This window comes from Heptranchias perlo, chromosome 28 (genome assembly GCF_035084215.1).
Source record: "Heptranchias perlo isolate sHepPer1 chromosome 28, sHepPer1.hap1, whole genome shotgun sequence".
Lineage (NCBI taxonomy): Eukaryota > Metazoa > Chordata > Chondrichthyes > Hexanchiformes > Hexanchidae > Heptranchias > Heptranchias perlo.
In genome coordinates, this window is record NC_090352.1 from 38,455,352 (window position 1) to 38,482,074 (window position 26,723).

Genomic DNA, 26,723 nt, shown 5'->3' on the forward strand with positions numbered 1-26,723 from the left:
GGCCGTGTTATTGGCCCGGGGGGGGGGGGGGGGGGTGTGTGGAGAGGGGCCGTGTTATTGGCCCAGGGGTGGGGGGGTGGTGAGGGGCCGTGTTATTGGCCCGGGGGGGGGGGTGTGGAGAGGGGCCGTGTTATTGGCCCGGGGGGGGTGTGGAGAGGGGCCGTGTTATTGGCCCGGGGGGGGGGGGGGGTGTGGAGAGGGGCCGTGTTATTGGCCCAGGGGTGGGGGGGTGGTGAGGGGCCGTGTTATTGGCCCGGGGGGGGGGGGGGGGGGTGGAGAGGGGCCGTGTTATTGGCCCAGGGGTGGGGGGGTGGTGAGGGGCCGTGTTATTGGCCCAGGGGTGGGGGGGTGGTGAGGGGCCGTGTTATTGGCCCAGAGGTGGGGGGGTGGTGAGGGGCCGTGTTATTGGCCCAGGGGTGGGGGGGTGGTGAGGGGCCGTGTTATTGGCCCAGGGGTGGGGGGGGTGGTGAGGGGCCGTGTTATTGGCCCAGGGGTGGGGGGGGTGGTGAGGGGCCGTGTTATTGGCCCAGAGGTGGGGGGGTGGTGAGGGGCCGTGTTATTGGCCCAGGGGTGGGGGGGGTGGTGAGGGGCCGTGTTATTGGCCCAGGGGTGGGGGGGTGGTGAGGGGCCGTGTTATTGGCCCCTGGGGGGGGGGGGTGTGTGTGTGGAGAGGGGCCGTGTTATTGGCCCAGGGGTGGTGAGGGGCCGTGTTATTGGCCCGGGGGGGTAACCCCCAGACCCCGGGCTGGGTTTGGGGTCGTTTCAGTCGCCTGGCACCATCCTGGGCCTTGGGGGGAGGCGGGAGGATCACCCGCTGAATGATGAACCGGCAGAGGTGGACTCGGGGCACCCCACGGAGCCACACAGAGAAGAAATAGATACCAAGCGAAAGAGGGAGATATTGGGACAGGTGACCAAGCGCTTGGTCAAAGAGATCAGGTTTTAAGGAGCGTCTTAAGAACATAAGAAAAAGGAGCAGGAGTCGGCCATTCGGCCCCTCGAGCCTGCTCCACCATTCAATCAGATCATGGCTGATCTTCAACCTCAACTCCACTTTCCCGCCCGATCTCCATATCCCTTGATTTCCTTAGAGTCCAAAAATTTAAATACAGGATGAAATGGGAGTGTTTGTGAAGGGAGATAGGGGAGAAAGACATGAGTTCAGGGCACCTGTGGGTGAGTTGGGGGGGAGCAAAGTTTGACTTTGTGGGTAAGGGGAAGGGTGGGGAAAGCAGCTGAACAGATGGTCTCTATCTAAGTGATAAAGTAGCCCATGAGCTCCTCGCCCTTGCTGGAGGTGAAGATGGGAGGAGACAGGGGAGAGGGGTGTAAGGAGATACTTGGTAGCGGAGAAAAGAAGCCTGGGATTATCTTTGATGTCCAGGATGATCCTGAAGTAGTGACTGGTTTTGGGAGAGGTGAGTGAGGTGTGCTAACCTCACTGTGCTCCACCCAGATCAGATGATAGCTGGCTAAACCTAGTTCTGTGCCAAATATGCTCAAGTCTGCACCCCTTGGATTTAAGGGATAAAAAATGGGGGCCATATCAGGGAGAGAGTAAAGGTTTTGCTGGTGACAAGGGCATCAAAGAGGGAAGATGAGGGAATGGTTGAGCAGATCGATAGCTGCAGAAGTATCGTGATGAATGGAGGGCTGAAGGTTAGACCGTTGGGAGTTTGAAAGTGTCTTTGTAAGTGAATTGTGGAAGTTTTTTTTTGCAGTGGCGGATGCAGAAGATTGGGACTGGGGCGGGGGAGGGGGGAGGAGATTGTGAGTGGTGAGGGGATACGAGAGAGTGTTCGGAGATGGCCTTGTCTCTGATTGAGACGTTGGGAGTAGGGAGGCCACGTGAGATAGCAAGGTGGAGGGGGTGGCCGTGAATACGGGTAGGAGAGTTTATGTGGAGGGAGAGGTTAAGGGAAGGACAGTGAATTCAGAGGGGAGTGGGCAAGGGGATCTGAGACGAAGATTGAAATCACCAAGGATGAGGAGTGCAGAGGCTGAGGGAGGAAAGGGAGTGAGGATATCTCAAGGAGAAACTCAGAGTGGGACTTGTTGGGCAGCAGGCAGCAAGGATTTTAAAGGAGAGGGGAGGAACAGAGTGAGGTGTTTGAAAGAGGAAAGGGAGTAAACAGACAGAAGCTAAAGCAATTTCTCAGAGAAGTGGAAAGTGGTGTCCCACAGGGGTTCAGCCCTGGGACCGTTTCTGTTCATTGTGTAGATCAATTATTTGGATGTAGGGCTGGAGAGAGCGGTGTCCAAATTTGTAGACAGGAGAAATAGTGAATCTGAGGGGTAAAGGAAGCTTCAAGGGGGGATATCGATCAAATGGCTGGGTGATGGGGAAGAGCGGAGGGATTTGGAGGGGTTCAGGTTCACAAGACAGTAAAAGCGGCACCTCAAGGCCATAAAAAAGCGAATGGAATCCTGTGCTTTAGAGGTGTCGGATATAAAGGAGATGTGATGGTGGATCTCTGCAAACCTCAGTATGACCGTAGTTGGAGTTCTGCGTGCAGTTTAGGTCCCACACTATAGGAAGGATGTGGAGAGGGTACAGCACAGATTCAATGGGACACTGTCCCGCTCTGAGGAAATACAAATGTAAAGAAAGACTTGAAAAATTGGGATGTTTTAATTAGAGCAAAGATTAAAGGAGGATTTTATAAAAGTGTCGAAAATTATGAAGGGATGAGGCAAAAGATGGAAACAGATTGTTTCCACCGATGGAGGGGACATAGATATAAGATTAAATGGAAGAGTTAGGACAGCAAGTGGGAGAATCTTTTTACACAGAAAGAGCTACGAGGGTTGTGGAATGCACAATCGGAGTTAATGATTGAAGCAAAGACCATGTCCACATTTAAGAATAGGTTTAATAGCTGGTTGTAGGAAAGTGGGATAAAGGGATATGGGATTAGGATTACTGCTCGTGTGGAGGATAAACCACCAACACGGACTGGGTGGGTCGAATGGCCACTTTCCTTGTAATTCTATCTAAAGGGGGAGAAGGTGCCAGAGAGGTGGGGTAATGGACAGAGGGCTCCCTGAACGAAGGTTCACTCGATTAATTCCTGGGATGAGAGGGTTGTCCTATGAGGAGAGATTGAGTAGAATGGGCCTGTAGTCTCTGGAGTTCAGAAGAATGAGAGGTGATCTCATTGAAACCTATAAGATTCTGAGAGGGTTTGACAGGGTAGAGGCTGAGAGGCTGTTTCCCCTGGCTGGAGAGTCTAGAACCAGGGGGCATAGTCGCAGGATAAGGGGTCGGACATTTAAGACTGAGATGAGGAGAAATTTCTTCATTCAGAGGGTTGTGAATCTTTGGAATTCTCTACCCCAGAGATGCTTAGTCGTTGAGTATATTCAAGACTGAGATCGATAGATTTTTGGACTTTAGGGGAATCAAGGGATATGGGGATCGGGCGGGAAAGTGGAGTTGAGGTGGAAGATCATCCATGATCTGATTGAATGGCAGAGCAGGATCGAGGGGCCGAATGGCCTACTCCTGCTCCTATTTCTTATGCTCTTATAATCCGTTTTTAGTGATCTTGGTTAAGGGAGAAATATTGGCTGGGACATTGGAGAGAACTCCCCTGCTCTTCTTCCAATAGTGGCCATGGGATCTTTTACGTCCACCTGAGAGGGCGGATGAGGCCTCGGTTTAACGTCTTTTCCGAAAGACGGCACCTCTGACACTGCAGCGCTCCCTCAGTACCGACCCTCCGACACTGCAGCGCTCCCTCAGTACTGACCCTCCGACACTGCAGCGCTCCCTCAGTACCGACCCTCCGACAGTGCAGCGCTCCCTCAGTACCGACCCTCCGACACTGCAGCGCTCCCTCAGTACTGACCCTCCGACAGTGCGGCGCTCCCTCAGTACTGACCCTCCGACAGTGCAGCGCTCCCTCAGTACTGACCCTCTGACACTGCAGCGCTCCCTCAGCACTGACCCTCCGACACTGCAGCGCTCCCTCAGTACTGACCCTCCGACGGTGCGGCGCTCCCTCAGTACTGACCCTCCGACAGTGCAGCGCTCCCTCAGTACTGACCCTCCGACAGTGCAGCGCTCCCTCAGTACTGACCCTCCGACAGTGCAGCACTCCCTCAGTACCGACCCTCCGACACTGCAGCGCTCCCTCAGTACCGACCCTCCGACGGTGCAGCGCTCCCTCAGTACCGACCCTCCGACGGTGCAGCGCTCCCTCAGTACTGACCCTCCGACGGTGCGGCGCTCCCTCAGTACTGACCCTCCGACGGTGCAGCGCTCCCTCAGTACCGACCCTCCGACGGTGCAGCGCTCCCTCAGTACCGACCCTCCGACGGTGCAGCGCTCCCTCAGTACCGACCCTCCGACGGTGCAGCGCTCCCTCAGTACTGACCCTCCGACGGTGCGGCGCTCCCTCAGTACTGGCACTGGGAGTGTCAGTCTGGATTATATGAAATGAAAAATAGCACGACTGGGTGGCAGGAAGGGGATGAGACATGAGAGAAGGAGTCAAGAGAAAAAAGGGAGATAGAGTAATGGGCCCGGGTCCAATAAATGATTGATAATCAGACTGAACTGATTCTGTGCTCTTTATTGATGAATTCCCTTTGATCAGGTAAATGCGCTTCCAGCATTATCTTAAATTTCTACATTGAAATCTCCACCAATCCTTGCCTTGTCTGCTTCCTCCAAACCTTTTTACTTGCTGATTGTCGCCATTTTCACCTGGTCACGTAGCTCGGTGTCTCCAACCAATCCCGAGTCTGATACGGAGTCCCGTCCTCCGAGTGTTTCCGGCGGAGGGCGTGTGTTATTTACGATTGGATATTCGATCAAATCCTCAAAATCAATGAGGTCAACTATTCGTTGATTTATTACACACACAATCCATGCACTGGCACTTATACACTGAAAAGATAGAATTTACAACACACCTGATGGTTATAATCATAGAATGATACAGTACAGAAGGAGGCCGTTCAGCCCATCGTGCCTATGCCAGCTCTTCGAAAGAGCTTTCCAAGAGTCCCACTGCCCCACTCTCTCCCCATAGCCCTGTATCAATCCCCAAACTAATCCCACTGCCCCGCTCTCTCCCCATAGCCCTGTATCAATCTCCAGACTAATCCCACTGCCCCGCTCTCTCCCCATAGCCCTGTATCAATCCCCAAACTAATCCCACTGCCCCGCTCTCTCCCCATAGCCCTGTATCAATCCCCAGACTAATCCCACTGCCCCGCTCTCTCCCCATAGCCCTGTATCAATCCCCAAACTAATCCCACTGCCCCGCTCTCTCCCCATAGCCCTGTATCAATCCCCAAACTAATCCCACTGCCCCGCTCTCTCCCCATAGCCCTGTATCAATCCCCAAACTAATCCCACTGCCCCGCTCTCTCCCCATAGCCCTGTATCAATCCCAAACTAATCCCACTGCCCCGCTCTCTCCCCATAGCCCTGTATCAATCCCAAACTAATCCCACTGCCCCACTCTCTCCCCATAGTCCTGTATCAATCCCAAACTAATTCCCACTGCCCCACTCTCTCCCATAGCCCTGTATCAATCCCCAAACTAATCCCACTGCCCCACTCTCTCCCCATAGTCCTGTATCAATCCCAAACTAATCCCACTGCCCCACTCTCTCCCCATAGCCCTGTATCAATCCCAAACTAATCCCACTGCCCCACTCTCTCCCCATAGTCCTGTATCAATCCCAAACTAATCCCACTGCCCCACTCTCTCCCCATAGCACTGTATCAATCCCAAACTAATCCCACTGCCCCACTCTCTCCCCATACCACTGTATCAATCCCAAACTAATCCCACTGCCCCATTCTCTCCCCATAGCCCTGTATCAATCCCAAACTAATCCCACTGCCCCGCTCTCTCCCCATAGCACTGTATCAATCCCAAACTAATCCCACTGCCCCACTCTCTCCCCATAGCCCTGTATCAATCCCAAACTAATCCCACTGCCCCACTCTCTCCCCATAGCCCTGTATCAATCCCAAACTAATCCCACTGCCCCACTCTCCCCCCATAGCACTGTATCAATCCCAAACTAATCCCACTGCCCCACTCTCTCCCCATAGCCCTGTATCAATCCCAAACTAATCCCACTGCCCCACTCTCCCCCCATAGCACTGTATCAATCCCAAACTAATCCCACTGCCCCACTCTCTCCCCATAGCACTGTATCAATCCCAAACTAATCCCACTGCCCCACTCTCTCCCCATAGCCCTGTATCAATCCCAAACTAATCCCACTGCCCCGCTCTCCCCGTAGTCCTGTATCAATCCCAAACTAATCCCAGTGTCCCACTCTCTCCCTGTAGTCCTGTATCTTTCTCTACTTCAAATATTTATTCAATTTTCCCTTAAAAGATGCAACGTTTTCTGCCTCATCCACTCCCCACGGTAAAACTCTGTAAAGAAATTTCTCCCACTCGTAGTGACAATTTTAAATTGATGGCCCCTCATTGAACCATACAAAGTTACGGCACAGAAGGTGGCCATTCGGCCCATCATTATTTCCTCTAGTTTGAGGAGTCAGTAAGTAGTCTTTCCCCATTCACTCTATCAAAAGCCTTCATAATTTTCAAAAAAACTCTATTAAATCTCCTCTCAGCGTTTTCTGTTCCAGTAGAGATGGTCCCAGTGTATCAACTCTCTGCTCACAACTAGAGTTTCTCATCCTGGTGAATCTACACTGTACGCTCTCTATGGCTTTAATGTCCCTTCTGTAATGGAGTGTCCAAAATTGCACTCAGTACTCTAACTGTGGCGTAACTAATGTTTTTGGACAAATTTTGTTTAGAAAAATGTTGCTGAATCATTAAAGATTAAAGATTAATCATTTGACGGGAAACCCTGTGTTTATCCAAGAGCGCAAAAAACATTTCCCCAAAATGGTTCCCCCCCCAGATTGTACAAACTCTTTCCGGAGTTTTTCCAAAGTCTTGGCTTAGGGGAGTCCGCAAGAGGAAGAAAAAAATTAATTTCCTGACGTATTTACATTTGAAAAATGATAAAAGAATAACGTTTAATTCTCCCTTCATTTCTGACCAAGTTTAAAAGAGTTTTTTTCTTTTATTAAAAAAGAGAAAATCGATGCGGTTCTTCGTTTGGTTAAACATTACTGAAAATCAACAGAATAGTTTAAACAAACTGTCCGACAAAACAAACACGAGGTGGTTAAATCCCCAAATCCTATTCCAGAGTCCAGCACAACCCTGTCTTCAGCTATGAGGCCGCTGATCATCCTTCTCGTCTGCTCCTTCCTCAGTTCTGTGGCCGCCGACCGAGGTAACGGAAACAATGTCTGAATTTCGCCGCCTGCTTTTCCATCGACGACGGGGCCCTGTTAATTCAGGCCTGGTATCCGTTGACGATGGGGCCCTGTTTAGTCATTTAAAAAAAATCCATTCATGGGATGTGGGCGTCGCTGGCGAGGCCGGCATTTATTGCCCATCCCTAATTGCCCCTTGAGAAGGTGGTGGTGAGCCGCCTTCTTGAACCGCTGCAGTCCGTGTGGTGACGGTTCTCCCACAGTGCTGTTAGGAAGGGAGTTCCAGGATTTTGACCCAGCGACGATGAAGGAACGGTGATATATTTCCAGGTCGGGATGGTGTGTGATTTGGAGGGGAACGTGCAGGTGGTGTTGTTCCCATGTGCCTGCTGCTCTTGTCCTTCTCGGTGGTGGAGGTTGTGGGTTTGGGAGGTGCTGAGGATTACCCCACCCCTTCCTCACTAACGCCCATCTAAACAGAGGTACGATAAAGTAGGTGGAGCGCTTTCTCACGAGGGTCCGGCGGGGCAGGGAGGGGGTGCTAAAGAAATTTAGAGGGTATGCAGCTCCAGGCAGTCAGTGATCCCTGTGGCAGTGATGAGGAGCGGGAGAGGTTTTTTAAAAAACATTAAATTCTCCAAAGATACCGAAATGTCAACAACAGTGATTTGCTGATCTGTACAGACAAGGAAAGGACTTGAATAAGGGAGGGTGCGTCAGAAGGTCATGGGTTCAAGTCCCACTCCAGAGGCTTGAGCACAATAATTCGGGCCGACACTCCCAGTGCAGCATCGAGGGAGTGCTGCACTGTCGGAGGTGCCGTCTTTCGGATGTGACATTAAACTGAGGCCCCGTCTGCCTGTTCCTGTGATTGTTAAATATCTCCTAGCAATATTCAAAGAGCAGAGAGTTCTGGTGTCTTGGCCAACATCCCTCCCCCAACTAACAGCTCCAAAAACAGGGCCATTGATCAATTTGTCTCGTTGTTGTTTGTGGGATCTTACTGTGTACAACATGGCTGCTGCATTTGCCGACAAAACAAAGTGGCTGCACTTCAAAGGCATTGATTGGCTGTGATGCGTTTTAAACCATTCTTTGTGATTTCCAGCCCATGTGATTCTGTTTTGCAGGGTCCTGTGTCGGTCGCTGTGAACTGGGCTTCAATTCTTCACAGAAATGTCAGTGCGACAGTCTCTGCAGATTCTACAAAAGCTGCTGCGAGGATTACGAGACTGTTTGTAAAAGAGGTAAAAAAAAAGTCAGAGAGAGGCACAGACAGAGGTAGACACACCCACATACACACACACGCATGTACACACACACGCATGTACACTCACACACGCGTGTACACACGCACACATGTACACTCACACACGCACGTACACACACGTACATGTACACACACACACATGTGCACGCACACACACACCCATGTACACACACGCACATACACACACGCACGTACATACACATGCAGGCACACGCACACATGCAGGCATGCCCATACCCACATGCCTGCACACATGCATGCACACACATATATACATACACACACGTACAAATACACACACATAGAAATACACATACATAAGTACAATTCACACGTGTGCACACACATACATGTACACATACATGCATGTACACATACACGTACTCACACACGTACACATACACATGTACACACATACACATATACACGTGAACATACTCGCACGTCCATCCCAGGGTTTTAAAGGAAGTAGGTGAGCACATTGCAGACGCCCTAACTATAATCTTTCAAAGTTCTCTAGATTCAGGAACTGTCCCTCTAGATTGGAAAATTGCACATGTCACTCCGCTATTTAAGAAAGGAGAGAGAGGGAAACCGGGGAATTATAGACCAGTTAGCCTAACATCTGTTGTGGGGAAATTTTTGGAGTCTATAATTAAGGATAGGGTGACTGAACACCTCGAGAATTTTCAGTTAATCAGGGAGAGCGAGCATGGATTTGTGAAAGGGAGGTCGTGCCTGACAAACCTGATTGAATTTTTTGAAGAGGTGACTAAAGTAGTGGTCAGGGGAATGTCAATGGATGTTATTTCTATGGACTTCCAGAAGGCATTTGATAAGGTCCCACATAAGAGACTGTTAGCTAAGATAGAAGCCCGTGGAATCGAGGGAAAAGTACGGACTTGGTTAGGAAGTTGGCTGAGCGAAAGGCGACAGAGAGTAGGGATAATGGGTAGGTACTCACATTGGCAGGGTGTGACTAGTGGAGTCCCACAGGCATCTGTCTTGGGGCCTCAATTATTCACAATATTTATTAACGACTTAGATGAAGGCATAGAAAGTCTCATATCTAAGTTTGCCAATGACACAAAGATTGGTGGCATTGTAAGCAGTGTAGATGAAAACATAAAATTACAAAGGGATATTGATAGATTAGCTGAATGGGCAAAACTGTGGCAAATGGAATTCATTGCAGACAAATGTGAGGTCATCCACTTTGGATCAAAAAAGGATAGAACAGGGTACATTCTAAATGGTAAAAAGTTAAAAACTGTGGATGTCCAAAGGGACTTAGGGGTTCAGGTACATCGATCATTGAAGTGTCATGAACAGGTTCAGAAAATAATCAAGAAGGCTAATGGAATGCTGGCCTTTATATCTAGAGGACTGGAGTACAAGGGGGCAGAAGTTATGCTGCAGCTATACAAAACCCTGGTTAGACCGCATCTGGAGTACTGAGAGCAGTTCTGGGCACTGCACCTTCGGAAGGACATATTGGCCTTGGAGGGAGTGCAGCGTAGGTTTACTAGAATGATACCCGGACTTCAAGGGTTAAGTTACGAGGAGAGATTACACAAATTGGGGTTGTATTCTCTGGAGTTTCGAAGGTTAAGGGGTGATCTGATCGAAGTTTATAAGATATTAAGGGGAACAGATAGGGTGGATAGAGAGAAACTATTTCTGCTGGTTGGGGATTCTAGGAGTAGGGGGCACAGTCTAAAAATTAGAGCCAGACCTTTCAGGAGCGAGATTAGAAAACATTTCTACACACAAAGGGTGGTAGAAGTTTGGAACTCTCTTCCGCAAACGGCAATTGATACTAGCTCAATTGCTAAATTTAAATCTGAGATAGATAGCTTTTCGGCAACCAAAGGTATTAAGGGATATGGGCCAAAGGCAGGTATATGGAGTTAGATCACAGATCAGCCATGATCTTATCAAATGGCGGAGCAGGCACGAGGGGCTGAATGGCCTCCTCCTGTTCCTATGTTCCTACACATATACACACAGAAGTTGATTGGGAGAGTCTGTTGGCAGGCAAAGGGACGTCTGGTAAGTGGGAGGCTTTCAAAAGTGTGTTAACCAGGGTTCAGGGTAAGCACATTCCTTATAAAGTGAAGGGCAAGGCTGGTAGAAGTAGGGAACCTTGGATGACTCGGGAGATTGAGGCCCTAGTCAAAAAGAAGAAGGAGGCATATGACATGCATAGACAGCTGGGATCAAGTGGATCCCTTGAAGAGTATAGAGATTGCCGGAGTAGAGTTAAGAGAGAAATCAGGAGGGCAAAAAGGGGACATGAGATTGCTTTGGCAGATAAGGCAAAGGAGAATCCAAAGAGCTTCTACAAATACATAAAGGGCAAAAGAGTAACTAGGGAGAGAGTAGGGCCTCTTAAGTATCAACAAGGTCATCTATGTGCGGAACCACAAGAGATGGGTGAGATCCTAAATGAATATTTCACATCGGTATTTACGGTTGAGAAAGCCATGGATGTTAGGGAACTTGGAGAAATAAATAGTGATGTCTTGAGGAGTGTACATATTACAGAGAGGGAGGTGCTGGAAGTCTTAAGGTGCATCAAGGTAGATAAATCTCCGGGACCTGATGAAATGTATCCCAGGACGTTATGGGAGGTTAGGGAGGAAATTGCGGGTCCCCTAGCAGAGATATTTGAATCATCCACCGCTACAGGTGAGGTGCCTGAAGATTGGAGGGTAGCAAATGTTGTGCCTTTGTTTAAGAAGGGCGGCAGGGAAAAGCCTGGGAACTACAGACCGGTGAGCCTGACATCTGTAGTGGGTAAGTTGTTAGAGGGTATTCTGAGAGACAGGATCTACGGGCATTTGGAGAGGCAGGGACTGATTAGGAACAGTCAGCATGGTTTTGTGAGAGGAAAATCATGTCTCACGAATTTGATTGAGTTTTTTGAAGGGGTAACCAAGAAGATAGATGAGGGCTGTGCAGTAGACGTGGTCTACATGGACTTTAGCAAAGCCTTTGACAAGGTACCGCATGGTAGGTTGTTACATAAGGTTAGATCTCACGGGATCCAAGGTGAGGTAGCCAATTGGATACAAAATTGGATTGACGGCAGAAGACAGAGGGTGGTTGTAGAGGGTTGTTTTTCAAACTGGATGCCTGTGTCCAGCGGTGCGCCTCAGGGATCGGTGCTGGGTCCGCTGTTATTTGTTATTTATATTAATGATTTGGATGAGAATTTAGGAGGCATGGTTAGTAAGTTTGCAGATGACACCAAGATTGGTGGCATTGTGGACAGTGAAGAAGGTTATCTAGGATTGCAACGGGATCTTGATAAATTGGGCCAGTGGGCCGATGAATGGCAGATGGAGTTTAATTTAGATAAATGTGAGGTGATGCATTTTGGTAGATCGAATCGGGCCAGGACCTACTCCGTTAATGGTAGGGCGTTGGGGAGAGTTATAGAACAAAGAGATCTAGGAGTACAGATTCATAACTCCTTGAAAGTGGAGTCACAGGTGGATAGGGTGGTGAAGAAGGCATTCAGCATGCTTGGTTTCATTGGTCAGAACATTGAATACAGGAGTTGGGATGTCTTATTGAAGTTGTACAAGACATTAGTTAGGCCACACTTGGAATACTGTGTACAGTTCTGGTCACCCTATTATAGAAAGGATATTATTAAACTAGAAAGAGGGCAGAAAAGATTTACTAGGATGCTACCGGGACTTGATGGTTTGACTTATAGGGAGAGGTTGGATAGACTGGGACTTTTTTCCCTGGAGAGTAGGAGGTTTAGGGGTGATCTTATAGAAGTCTATAAAATAATTAGGGGCATAGATAAGGTAGATAGTCAAAATCTTTTCCCAAAGGTAGGGGAGTCTATAACGAGGGGGCATAGATTTAAGGTGAGAGGGGAGAGATACAAAAGGGTCCAGAGGGGCAATTTTTTCACTCAAAGGGTGGAACGAGCTGCCAGAGGCAGTAGTAGAGGCGGGTACAATTTTGTCTTTTAAAAAGCATTTGGACAGTTACATGGGTAAGATGGGTATAGAGGGATATGGGCCAAGTGCAGGCAATTGGGACTAGCTTAGTGGTATAAACTGGGCGACATGGACATGTTGGGCCGAAGGGCCTGTTTCCATGTTGTAAACTTCTATGATTCTATGATTCTACATACACATGCAGATGCATACACCTACACACACGTATACACATACACACACACACACACACGTACATATACCCCTACACACATCTGTATACAGTCACATTCACACAGACACACACGTACACACCCACTAACAGTCACACGCATTTACAAAGGACTCTCTCTGACACACACACACACATATGAGAACACATAAAGAGGCTCCTCCTTATCTCACACTCTATCTATTTAGCTATGCACCTGTCCATTTGTAATATATGAAAACATCTTGCAAACAGTGCACACTTCCTGTAAGTGTCACGCTTATTCCCTGTCACACTTCAGCTGTCACATTTCAGAAGTCACACTTTGACATATGCTCTGACTCCCCATGAGCAACGACAAGGGAGAGCTGCTGGTCCACATTATCTCGGATGTCACACCTGAGACCGTTATGTTTAGCAGCATCACACGGCTCAGATATCGTGTTTATAAAACATTAACAACTGACAATTGAACAATCTAGTATAAAAAAGAAGGAAAGCCAGTCATTTCCTCTTAGTTTCTCTCATAATTCTCTCTTGATAATCACTCTCCAGGAGGAGGAGCTGGAGCTTTTACAAGCAGCCGCCAACCTAGCGAAACCTCCCTGAGCGACTTTAATTAGCAAGGTGTCCTCAGGGTGTATCCGATTGGACTGGTTCCCCACAGGGAATGGTTGAGCGGTGGCCTTAAAGGGGCAGGTCAAAGTTAATCATAGCCCCGCTTTAGCCGCTAAACGTCAAAGCCCTGCTTCCGAGACCAGACTGCCCACGAGCAATGCCGCGGGAGATCAGCTAGTAAGCAAGCTCCTTCTACGCTCCACACACTCAAATCATGGACCCCCTCCCCCACCCAAGATTACTGCACCTCCAGTGGCTCAGTGAGCAGCTCTCTCGCCTCTGAGTCAAGAAGGTCGTGGGTTCAGTGGGGTTCAGGCCCACTCCAGAGACCCAAGCCCAGGATCTCCCTGTGTGCCAGTGCTGAGGGAGTGCTGCACTGTCGGAGGTGCCGTCTTTCGGATGAGACATTAAATTGAGGCCCCCGTCTGCCGTCTCGGGTGGATGTTAAATATCCCACGGTCACTATTTTGAAGCAGAACAGGGGGGAGTTCTCCCCGGTGTCCTGGGGCCAATATTTATCCCTCACCCAACAGCACTAAAAAAAAACAGATGATCTGGACGTTTACCTCATTGCTGTTTGTGGGATCTTGCTTTGCACCAATTGTCTGCCATGTTTCCCTACAACAGTGACTACACTTCAAAATTACTTCATAGGATGATTAAGCACTTTGGGGTGTCCTGGAGGATTGGTTTAACGTCTCATTCCGAAAGACGGCACCTCCCTCAGTACCGCACTGGGTGTGAGCCTGGATTATGGGCTCGAGTGTCTGGAGTGGGACTTGAACACTCAACCTTCTGACTCAGAAGCAAGAGTGAGGCCCAATGAGCCACGGCCTGTTTTTGTCAGTTTTGTCCTCAATCAGAACTTCAGTGTTCCCGACGGAGAACATTCCTCTCCAATTACTCCCCCCTCCATTCCGTTCCCAAAGGTGCTGACACTGACTGAGGTCATTTCCAAGGGTGACTCATGCACTCCAGTATCTCATCCACCTGGCAATTCTTCACGTGGGAGTGAGTGTTACCAAGTTATTTAATGATGGGCATCAGGACCTGAGTCTGCCCTGGGAGTGTTTGATGGGACAGTGTAGAGGGAGCTTTACTCTGTATCTAACCCGTGCTGTACCTGCCCTGGGAGTGTTTGATGGGACAGTGTAGAGGGAGCTTTAGAATAGAATCATAGAAGTTTACAACATGGAAACAGGCCCTTCGGCCCAACATGTCCATGTCGCCCAGTTTATACCACTAAGCTAGTCCCAATTGCCTGCACTTGGCCCATATCCCTCTATACCCATCTTACCCATGTAACTGTCCAAATGCTTTTTAAAAGACAAAATTGTACCCGCCTCTACTACTGCCTCTGGCAGCTCGTTCCAGACACTCACCACCCTTTGAGTGAAAAAATTGCCCCTCTGGACCCTTTTGTATCTCTCCCCTCTCACCTTAAATCTATGCCCCCTCGTTATAGACTCCCCTACCTTTGGGAAAAGATTTTGACTATCTACCTTATCTATGCCCCTCATTATTTTACTCTGTATCTAACCCGTGCTGTACCTGCCCTGGGAGTGTTTGATGGGACAGTGTAGAGGGAGCTTTACTCTGTATCTAACCCATGCTGTACCTGCCCTGGGAGTGTTTGATGGGACAGTGTAGAGGGAGCTTTACTCCGTATCTAACCCGTGCTGTACCTGCCCTGGGAGTGTTTGATGGGACAGTGTAGAGGGAGCTTTACTCTGTATCTAACACATAATGAGAGAATGATAAATGTCTCCCATTTATTTGTGTGTATTGAGATTAATGGTGTTTCTTCTGTTTTCTGTAAATGCCAGCCCGTGGTGACATGTTCCTTCAGCCTGATGATGAGTATGATGATCTGACGGATTTGCCAACAGATGATTTTGATCTTGGACCTCAGCTTAGCGTGACAGTGGAACCAGATCCAGAGCTGGCTCCAGTTACCGAGCAGGAACCCAATCCGGAGCTAGGACCAGAACTGGAACTGGAACCGGGGCCGGAACCAGATCCCGAGCAGGAACCAGGGCCGTCGCTAGAACCAGAACTGGAACTGGAACCGGAACCGGAGCAGGAGCCAGATCCAGAGCTGGATCCAGATACCGAGCAGGAACCGAATCCGGAGCTAGGACCAGAACTGGAACCGGAGCCGGAGCCGGAACCAGATCCCGAGCAGGAACCAGAATCGGATCCGGAGTCGGAAACAACCAACTTGTGTTTCAGCAAACGATCTTTTGACGCTTTTACTGATTTCAAGAATGGATCAATCTTTGCTTTCCAGGGTAGGACCTGCTATTGTGGGCTGGGAACATGGGAACTGGAGGAGGCCATTCAGCCCCTCGAGCCTGTTCTGCCATTCAATTAGATCATGGCTGATCTGTAACTTAACTCCATTTACCCTCCATTGCTCCATATATCGATACCCAACAAAACTCTATCGATCTCAGTTTTGAAAGCTCCAATTGACCCCCAGCATCCACAGCTTTTTGGGGGAGAGAGTTCCAGATTTCCACTCCCCTTTGTGTGAAGAAGTGCTTCCTGACATCACCCCTGAACGGCCTGGCTCTAATATTAAGGTGTGGGGTGATCCCACTGAGCTAACCCTGGCAGATATAACACAGATGTATCGCGCGTCCACCTGCCACCTGGGCGCTGGCACTGCCTGTTCCCTGTGAACCGGTGCCCACAGTTCAAACTCTCTCCCCACTCATCCCCACCGAGTACACATTTGTCCTTCTGACTTGGGGAAACTGCAGGGCGGCTGGTGAGGGAAAGAGAAACAGGCCGCAGGGAGCTTTACTCTGTATCTAACCCTGTACCTGCCCTGGGAGTGTTTGATGGGACAGTGTAGAGGGAGCTTTACTCTGTATCTAACCCTGTACCTGCCCTGGGAGTGTTTGATGGGACAGTGTAGAGGGAGCTTTACTCTGTATCTAACCCGAGCTGTACCTGCCCTGGGAGTGTTTGATGGGACAGTGTAGAGGGAGCTTTACTCTGTATCTAAGCCGCACTCACATGTTATTCCTCTCTCTTCAGGAAAATACTTTTACGAACTGGATAAGCACAGTATTGTTCCAGGATATCCCAAGCTGATTGAAGATGTGTGGGGGATGCGGGGCCCCATCGATGCTGCTTTCACTCGAGTAAATTGCGAGGGGAAAACCTACATCTTTAAGGTTCGATGAGCAGGTGACCTCGCCGTGTCACACAGGCTTCTTGTTTTTCTCTCTGTTTTGAAATTTAGTTGTAGCTTCAACAACAAGAACTTGCATTTATATCGCGCCTTTAATGTAGTAAAACGTCCCAAGGTGCTTTAAAGGAGCGATTATCAGACATAAATTTGACACCAAACCACATAAGGAGATATTAGGACAGGTGACCAAAAGCTTGGTCAAAGAGGCAGGTTTTAAGGAGCATCTTAAAGGAGGAGAGAGAGGCGGAGAGGTTTAGGGAGGGAATTCCAGAGCTTAGGGCCCAGGCAGCTGAAGGCACGGCCGCCAACGGAGGGGTGAAGGGAGCGGGGGATGGACAAGAGGCCAGAATTGGAGGAGCGCAGAGATCTCGGGGGATTGTAGGACTGGAGGAGGTTACAGAGATAGGGAGGGGGTGAGGCCATGGAGGGATTTGAACACGAGGATGAGAATTTTAAAATCGAGGCGTTCCCGGACCGGGAGCCAATGTAGGTCAGCGAGCACAGGGGGTGATGGGTGAACGGGACTTGGTGCGAGTTAGGATACGGGCAGCAGAGTTCTGCGGGTCTTCCCACTGTGCCCCCCCTTCCCCAACCCCCACCCACCAGGAATGACCAGCTGCTCCCAGCTCTTTTGCCTTGGCAGTCTCTTAACCAGAAGGAGGAACGTGTGATGGTGCTCTACGGTCTACGGTCTACGCTCTGCGCTGTATGCTCTGCGCTCTGCACTCTACGGTCTACGCTCTGCGCTCTGCATGCTCTATGGTCTGCGCTCTGCGCTCTGCACTCTGCACTCTACGGTCTACGCTCTGCGCTGTATGCTCTGCGCTCTGCACTCTACGGTCTACGCTCTGCGCTCTACGCTCTGCGCACTACGCTCTGCGCTCTGCGGTCTACGGTCTGCGCTCTACGGTCTACGGTCTACGCTCTGCGCTCTGCGCTCTACGCTCTGCGCTCTACGCTCTACGGTCTACGCTCTGCGCTCTACGGTCTACGCTCTGCGCTCTGCGCTCTACGGTCTACGCTCTGCGCTCTACGCTCTGCGCTCTACGCTCTACGGTCTACGCTCTGCGCTCTACGGTCTACGCTCTGCGCTCTGCGCTCTACGGTCTACGCTCTGCGCTCTACGCTCTGCGCTCTGCGCTCTACGCTCTGCGCTCTGCGCTCTAGCTCCCTCTACTTCCGATTGGTAAGTCCCTCATGGACTGTTGCCTCTTGGGGTTGAGTGCCTGACACTGGGCATCGAGCCCCAATGTGGCTTAAACGAGAGCTGAGAGTGAGCGGGTAGATATGTGCGTATACGGACAAGCCTTCGGGAAGGAGCTGGACGCGTTCCTGACTGGGGCAGAGATCGCATCATATAGAAGGGAAGTGTCTTTATGGTTAACACTCGGTCCGTGTGATCTCCAGGACTGGTTTCCATCGCCTGAGGGGGTCGGAGAGGAATTTTCCAGAGAATTTATTCCCTTATTGACCCTGGGATTTTCTCTTTTTTTTGCCTCTCCCAGGAGATTACACAGGGCGGTGGGGGGGGGGGGGAACAGAATGGGGGAGTGGGGAGGAGAGAGTGGGGGAGTGGGGAGTGGGGAGGAGAGAGTGGGGGAGTGGGGAGTGGGGAGGAGAGAGTGGGGGAGTGGGGAGTGGGGCGGGGGAGTGGGGAGGAGAGAGTGGGGGAGTGGGGAGTGGGGCGGGGGAGAGTGGGGGAGTGGGGAGGAGAGAGTGGGGGAGTGGGGAGGAGAGAGTGGGGGAGTGGGGGAGTGGGGAGGAGAGAGTGGGGGAGTGGGGAGGAGGGGTGGAGATTGGGGAGGAGAGAGTGGGGAGTGGGGCGGGGGAGTGGGGGAGTGGGGAGGAGAGAGTGGGGGAGTGGGGAGGAGGGGTGGAGATTGGGGAGGAGAGAGTGGAGAGTGGGGCGGGGGAGTGGGGAGGAGGGGTGGGGTGTGGGGGAGTGTCTTGATGCTCTGGCCATCATGGTGTGGGGCGAGCTCAATGGACCAGCTGGCCTTTTCCTGCTGTTATTTTCGTAGGTTGTGTACGATCAGTCGGACCTGGCAATCTCTCGATGTTCTTTGTCAGGCGGCATCTTCGTCTTGAGTCAAGAGCATGGAACAAAAATCATGCCTGGTTCATTCCCAGGGACAGGATCAGGGGTACGAGTCAGTGTAGAGGGAGCTTCACTCTGTATCTAACCCTGTACCTGCCCTGGGATTGTTTGATGGGACAGTGTAGAGGGAGCTTTACTCTGTATCTAACCCGTGCTGTACCTGCCCTGGGAGTGTTTGATGGGACAGTGTAGAGGGAGCTTTACTCTGTATCTAACCTGTGCTGTGTCTGCCCTGGGAGTGTTTGATGCTGATACGTTCTCCCAAATCCTCACTCATTGTGATACCCTGTCAGTACCTTCGGCCAGTGAAAGATTCCTAATTTGTGAAACTCTCTCTTTGTTTCCGATGGTGTGACCCTGCCCATCCCTCAGGGTGATGCCTATTGGCGCTTTGACAACGGAATTATGGAAGACGACTTCCCAAGGACCATCACGACGGGTTTCCCTGGGATCCCGACGGGTATTGATGCAGCTTTGGCCGTTCCTGCATCCAACATCGATGGGAAGGAGCGGGTTTATTTCTTCAAAGGTAACGCGGCCAATTCCCGCCCTCTCAAACTCTGACCTTTAAGTGACCCCAGGCGAGGGTTTGGAGTTGAAACCAATTTCCGGTGGATTGTTTCTCTCCCCAGGGAGTTCCTACTGGCAATACGTCTTCCAAAACCAGCCAAGCCAACAGGACTGCACCCACTCACCCATCTCCGCCACCTTCCAGAGGTACACTCACATCATGGAAGACAGCTGGGAGGATTTCTTCATGGGTTTATTCGGAGCCCTTCCACCCGGTAACCCTTGAACAGCCAGTCATTGTGTTTAATTGTGGACACCCTCCTCTATCTCTCTGTCTCTGTCTCTGTCTCTCTCTCTCTGACTCCGTCTCTTTCTCTCAGTCTCTCATCTCAGCCCCAGGGCATTGCTGCAGGAGTTCCTCAGGGCAGTGTCCTAGGCCCAACCATCTTCAGCTGCTTCATCAATGACCTTCCCTCCGTCATAAAGTCAGAAATGGGGATGTTCGCTGATGATTGCACAGTGTTCAGTTCCATTCGCAACCCCTCAGATAATGAAGCAGTCCGTGCCCACATGCAGCAAGACCTGGACAACATCTAGGCTTGGGCTCATAAGTGGCAAGTAACATTTGCGCCAGACAAGTGCCAGGCAATGACCATCTCCAACAAGAGAGAGTCTAACCACCTCCCCTTGACATTCAACGGCATTACCATCACTGAATCCCCCACAATCAACATCCTGGGAGTCACCATTGACCAGAAACTTAACTGGACAAGCCACATAAATACTGTGGCTACAAGAGCAGGTCAGAGGCTGGGTATTCTGCGGCGAGTGACTCACCTCCTGACTCCCCAAAGCCTTTCCACCATCTTCAAGGCACAAGTCAGGAATGTGATGGAATACTCTCCACTTGCCTGGATGAGTGCAGCTCCAACAACACTCAAGAAGCTCGACACCATCCAGGACAAAGCAGCCCACTTGATTGGCACCCCATCCACCACCCTAAACATTCACTCCCTTCACCACCGGCGCACTGTGGCTGCAGTGTGTACCATCCACAGGATGCACTGCAGCAACTCGCCAAGGCTTCTTCGACAGCACCTCCCAAACCCGCGACCTCTACCACCTAGAAGGACAAGAGCAGCAGGTACATGGGAACAACACCACCTGCACGTTCCCCTCCAAGTCACACACCATCCCGACTTGGAAATATATCGCCGTTCCTTCATCGTCGCTGGGTCAAAATCCTGGAACTCCCTTCCTAACAACACTGTGGGAGAACCTTCACCACACGGACTGCAGCGGTTCAAGAAGGCGGCTCACCACCACCTTCTCAAGGGCAATTAGGGATGGGCAATAAATGCTGGCCTCGCCAGTGACAACCACATCCCATGAACGAATAAAAAAAGTCTCTGTCTCTCTCTCTCTCTCTCTGTTTCTCTCTCTCTCTCTCTCTCTGTTTCTCTCTCTCTCTCTCTCTGTTTCTCTCTCTCTCTGTTTCTGTCTCTGTCTCTCCCTGTCTCTCTCTATAATTCTCTCTCAGTTTCTCTCTTTTGCTCTGTCTGTCTCTTTCTTGCTCACTCTCTCTCTTTTCTGTCTCTATCTCTCTTGCACTTTCTCCATTTTACTTTCTCGTTCTCTTTCTCTTTCTCTAATCTCTTTTTCCTTTTCTCATTTATCTATTTCTTTCTTTCGATGCGATAAACCAAAAAGGATTGGTTTGGTGATACCAAGTTTGGCTTTTAAAATTCTGTTCATTGTAGAAGGGAGGTGAGACTGGGGGAGGGGAGACAGAGGGAGGGGAGACTGGGGGAGGGGAGGGGAGACTGGGGGAGGGGAGACAGAGGGAGGGAAGACTGAGGGAGGGGAGACTGGGGGAGGGGAGACTGGGGGAGGGGAGACTGGGGGAGGGGAGGGGAGACTGGGGGAGGGGAGACAGAGGGAGGGAAGACTGAGGGAGGGGAGACTGGGGGAGGGGAGACTGGGGGAGGGGAGACTGGGGGAGGGGAGGGGAGACTGGGGGAGGGAAGACTGGGGGAGGGAAGACTGAGGGAGGGGAGGAGTGCCAGAGTTTTGAGGTTCTGGGAAAACAGGAGTTCGGAACATAGGAATTTCTAGACGAGAAAGACCAAAGGTCCATCTAGTTTGCCTTCTACTCTCCTGGCATTGATGCAATGATAATGGAATTGTTGACTGATCCTAGCAATCAATCTCCATCGCTGAGTCTACAACAGGCCCAGACATGAAGTGAGGAAAGCCCCCAGTGGTGGAGAGATTTGGTTATCGATCCTAAGTCACCTGTTCCTCCCGAGCCTGTTACACTCACCACGGGTCATAGTTAGAGTAGGAAACGGTGCAAAGAATCTGGGTACAGATCAGCCTGTTCTAAATTGGATAGCCAGGTGGTGAAGGATGGAATACTCGAGCCTGGTCTTCAGTTGTTTCCAAGTCTTCATTCATCCCCTAGATAAGCTCCCTCTCTACAAATGGATACAAGAGAGTTCCCAATTGAGAGGCACCACCTGAATACAATTAACACTAATTGATATAAATCACATGGTTACAGTTAGCAGCCACAAACTAATTGACTGGTGAAATGGGCTCGAGGGGCTGAATGGCCTCCTCCTGTTCCTATGTTCCTTCCAAAGTCAACACCGTGAGAATGGAGGGAGGTGGAGCATCATGGCACGAGTGGGAAGGAAAGTTTGAAAGAGCATTGACTGCACTGATATTGATAACGTCGAGAGAGACTAGGAAAATTTTTATAGGGGGGAAGCTGGAGGGTTGTGACAAGAGAATTATCTTTTCTTAAATTATTATTATTCATTCTCGGGATGTGGGCATGACTAGCAAGGCCGGCATTTATTGCCCGTCCCTAGCTGCCCTGAGAAGGTGGTGGTAAGGACTTGCTAGGCCACTTCGAAGGGCAGTTAAGAGTCACTAAAAGGACATTTGTGAACAAAGTTGGGTTTTTATTTCCAGATTTCTTCAAACTGAATTCAAATTTTCAAACTGCCCACAGTGGGATTTGAACTCAAATTCTCTGGATTATTAGCCAAGGCCTCTGGATTACTAACTCCAGTAACATAACCACTACACTACCGTACCCCTAACGTATCTGGACAAGCTCTCTCCATCCAGACATCAAGAGATTCTGAATGAACCTCCGCAGATAGGGGTACAGATACACAAATCACTAAAAGCAGCGACACAGGTCAATAAGGCCATAAAAAAGGCAAATCAAGCACAGGGGCTCATTTCTAGAGGGATAGAATTGAAGGGCAGGGAAGTTATGTTAAACTTGTCTAGAACCTTGGTTAGACCACACTTGGAGTATTGTGCACAGTTCTGGTCTCCATGTTATAGAAAGGATATAGATACACAGGAGAGGGTGCAAAAAAAGATTCACAAGGATGATACCAGAACTGAGAGGATATCCTTATCAGGAAAGGCTGAACAGGCTGGGCTCTTCTCCAGAAAAGAGAAGACTGAGGGGTGACCTGATAGAGGTCTTTAAGATTATGTTTGATAGGGTAGATGTAGAGAGGATGTGGGGGAGACCAAAACTAGAGGTCATAAATATAAGATAGTCACTAATAAATCCAATAGTGAATTCAGGAGAAACTTCTTTACCCAGAGAGTGGTGAGAATGTGGAACTCGCTCCCACATGGAGTAGTTGAGGTGAATAGTGTAGATACATTTAAGGGGAAGCTGGATAAACACATGAGGGAGAAAGGACGAAAAGGAAATGCTGATAGGGTGAGATGAAGTAGGGAGGAGGCTCGTGTGGGAGCATAAACACCGGCATGGACCTGTTTGGGCCGAATGGCCTGTTTCTGTGCTGAAGTTTTGATTAACATGGGAACAGGAGCCGGATTCAGTGCACTTTCAGGAAAAGTTTTCACAACTTTTATATTTGTGATTTTTTTTTTGGCAACTACCAACCACAATCAGCAAGAGCGAACAGTTCCGACGGAGGACAACTTTGCTGAGCGGCCGTCTGTTAATGGGAACAATAAATTACCAGGGCCTGGAACTTACTCCTCCCAACTCAGGGAGATCGGAGTGGTACATGAACACACTACCCTGACCCTGTCCAGTTCCCGGGGTCAGGCCGGGGGTCACTCTTTCTCCATGCCCCTTGTTACTGATCCACTGACCAGTAGGAATAATCTTGCACCATTCTTTACCCTTTACCCTGTGCTAATTTTGGAGCATATGACAAGAACTTGCATCTTTAATGTAGAAGAAGTAGAGTGGAGTGGGTCAATACTGTCTGGAGTTTAGAAGAATGAGAGGTGATCTCATTGAAACATATAAGATTCTGAGGGGGTTTGACAGGGTAGATGCTGGTGTGAGATTGTTTCTCTGGCTGGAGAGTCTAGAACCAGGGGGCATAGTCTCTGGATAAGGGGTCGGCCATTCAAGACTGAGATGAGGAGGAATTTCTTCACTCAGAGGGTTGTGATCTTTGGAATTCTCTACTGCAGAGGGCTGTAAATGCCTGAGTCATTGAGTATATTCAAGGCTGAGATCGATAGATTTTTGGACTCGAGGGGAATCAAGGGATTATGGGGATCGGGCGGGAAAGTGGAGTTGAGGTGAAGATCAGCCATGATCTGATTGAACGGCGGAGCAGGCTCGAGGGGCCGAATGGCCGACTCCTGCTCCTATTCGTTTGTTCTTAAAAAATGTCCCAAGGTGCTTCATGAGGGCGTAAAAATACAAAGTGAAAGCAGGAGATATTGGGGGGGCGGGGGGCGACCGTAAGATTGGTAAAGGTGGTGGTTTTGAAGATACTGAGGCTTCATTTCCACGATGAACTGTAAATCCAGAGTCAGGACTCCATCTGATTCCGGAGAGAAATCGAGTGCAAATCCCTGCTCCAGATTGGGCTCCGACTCTGGATTTACAGCTGCAGATTACGGGCGGTCCAGATGTTTGGCTGAGAGACCCCTCCCCCCCCCTTGTCTCTCGATCTGACGCCCCCGCGACTGCTCCGTCTTTCAGTTCAAACCTCCGGACCTCACTCGATCAGCCAGGACTGGTGTGGGATCCCCGGCCGCGTGGACTCAGCCATGATCGGGAAGCTCTTCCTGTTCCGCCAGAACCGGGAAAAGAAACGGCGAAGAGGGAACCAGCGAAGAGGGAGGAACCGGTACAAAGGGCAATGGTGGCAAGACTCCTCCAGCATGGAAAAGGACATGTTCTCGCTCTTCCCCCTCTTCCCCAGCCAGAGTGTCTACTTCTTTGTGAAAGGTAACATTTGAAACTCTGCTTAAACATTTTTCCTGTCTTAAACGTTCTCCACCACAAAACCCCCCCTCAACACATTCCCCGTCCCCGTCCGCCCCTCAACACATTCCCCCGTCCCCCCTCAACACATTCCCCCGTCCCCGTCCGCCCCTCAACACATTCCCCCGTCCGCCCCTCAACACATTCCCCCCGTCCCCCCCTCAACACATTCCCCCGTCCCCGTCCGCCCCTCAACACATTCCCCCGTCCCCCCCTCAACACATTCCCCCGTCCCCGTCCGCCCCTCAACACATTCCCCCGTCCCCCACCCTCAACACATTCCCCCGTCCCCGTCCCCCCCTCAACACATTCCCCCCGTCCCCCCCTCAACACATTCCCCCGTCCCCGTCCCCCCTCAACACATTCCCCCGTCCCCGTCAGGAACGGGAAACCAGGCTGACATCTTTCCCCTCCCTCACCTCATTCCCCCCCAAATCCAGAGACGTTGCAGCCAATCGCAGGGGCCCTAACTATCCAGGGGACTCAGCACAGATCCCAGGGGACGAATCTAAAACCTTCAGCTCAGTGGGGGGGGGTTTTAACATTTATTCTGGGATGTGGGCATCGCTGGCAAGGCCCAGACCGGGTCCAAGCCCCAAACACCGGGAAAACACGGGCAGAGCTCCAAACACCGGGAAAACACGGGCAGAGCCCCAAACACCGGGAAAACACGGGCAGAGCCCCAAACACCGGGAAAACACGGGCAGAGCCCCAAACACCGGGAAAACACGGGCAGAGCTCCAAACACCGGGAAAACAACGGGCAGAGCTCCAAACACCGGGAAAACACGGCAGAGCCCCAAACACCGGGAAAACACGAGCAGAGCCCCAAACACCGGGGAAAACACGGGCAGGGATCCAAACACCGGGAAAACACGGGCAGAGCCCCAAACACCGGGAAAACACGGGCACAGCCCCAAACACGGGAAAACACGAGCAGAACCCACACGAGTTAAGTAACATCTGATCGACTCTCTGTTTCCAGATAAGTATTACCGCGTAGACCTGGAGACCAAGCAAGTAGCTCATGCTCGGCCCGCGTATCCGCGATCCATCGCCAGGTACTGGTTCAAGTGCAAAGCCATGGAGATGTTGCACGAATAAATCCAGGACCCGGGAGAAAGTGTGGGAGAAATCACCATTTCCACGAGCAGAGTCAGGCGGGGCTTTAATTCCGTTATAAAAACAGCCCCGGCATTGAAGACCTGTTTTATGTAAAATGTACCAGCGAGACCGAGCAATGTAGCAAATAAGTGAATGGGGAAATAAAACACGACTAACGGGCCTCAGAGTCGATTATATTCAAGAATCAAAAATAAAATGCTTCGTTTTCAGAGTGACGGAGTTCATCAGAGGGAGCCACAAACCAACATAAAAAACAGGGAGGTTTCCTAAATTACAGGAGGAGTCTCTCAATAGGATGGTCGTTCCTGTGCCACATTTTCCTGCAGATTACTTTTAAAAATTAATAATTGAATAAACTTTTTTAAAATGTGAGAAACCTGAAGAGTTTTCACAGCAGCTCCAGTGCAGCTCCAACAACACTCAAGGAGCTCGACACCATCCAGGACAAAGCAGCCCGCTTGATTGGCACCCCATCCACCACCCTAAACATTCACTCCCTTCACCACCGGCGCACTGTGGCTGCAGTGTGCACCATCCACAGGATGCACTGCAGCAACTCGCCAAGGCTTCTTCGACAGCACCTCCCAAACCCGCGACCTCTACCACCTAGAAGGACAAGGGCAGCAGGCGCATGGGAACAACACCACCTGCACGTTCCCCTCCAAGTCACACACCATCCCGACTTGGAAATATATCGCCGTTCCTTCATCGTCGCTGGGTCAAAATCCTGGAACTCCCTTCCTAACAGCACTGTGGGAGAACCTTCACCACATGGACTGCAGCGGTTCAAGAAGGCGGCTCACACACCACCTTCTCAAGGGCAATTAGGGATGGGCAATAAATGCCGGCCTCGCCAGCGACGCCCACATCCATGAATGAATAAAAAAAAGCAGGAAAAAAATGTCAGACACAGAAGCACCTCCTTATAGATAAACCTCAACTAACCATCTCACATATCCCTCAATCCCACCCACCCACCTTCTCCCCAATCCCTCAATCCCACCCACCCACCTTCTCCCCAATCCCTCAATCCCACCCACCCACCTTCTCCCAATCCCTCAATCCCACCCACCCACCTTCTCCCCAATCCCTCAATCCCACCCACCCACCTTCTCCCCAATCCTCAATCCCACCCACCTACCTTCTCCCCAATCCCTCAATCA

General features: G+C 50.4%; 1 protein-coding gene across 1 annotated transcript; it reads left to right on the forward strand.

Annotated features, from left to right (window-relative positions):
* Positions 1-7,183: 7,183 nt before the first annotated feature.
* vtna (vitronectin a) lies at positions 7,184-25,720 on the forward strand. The gene is made up of 8 exons (XM_068008529.1): positions 7,184-7,289; positions 8,403-8,519; positions 15,160-15,624; positions 16,379-16,518; positions 19,006-19,162; positions 19,266-19,418; positions 24,152-24,400; positions 25,421-25,720. The coding sequence occupies exons 1-8, from the start codon at positions 7,229-7,231 to the stop codon at positions 25,537-25,539; spliced, it is 1,461 nt and encodes a 486-aa protein (XP_067864630.1). The 5' UTR covers positions 7,184-7,228; the 3' UTR covers positions 25,540-25,720.
* Positions 25,721-26,723: the final 1,003 nt, after the last annotated feature.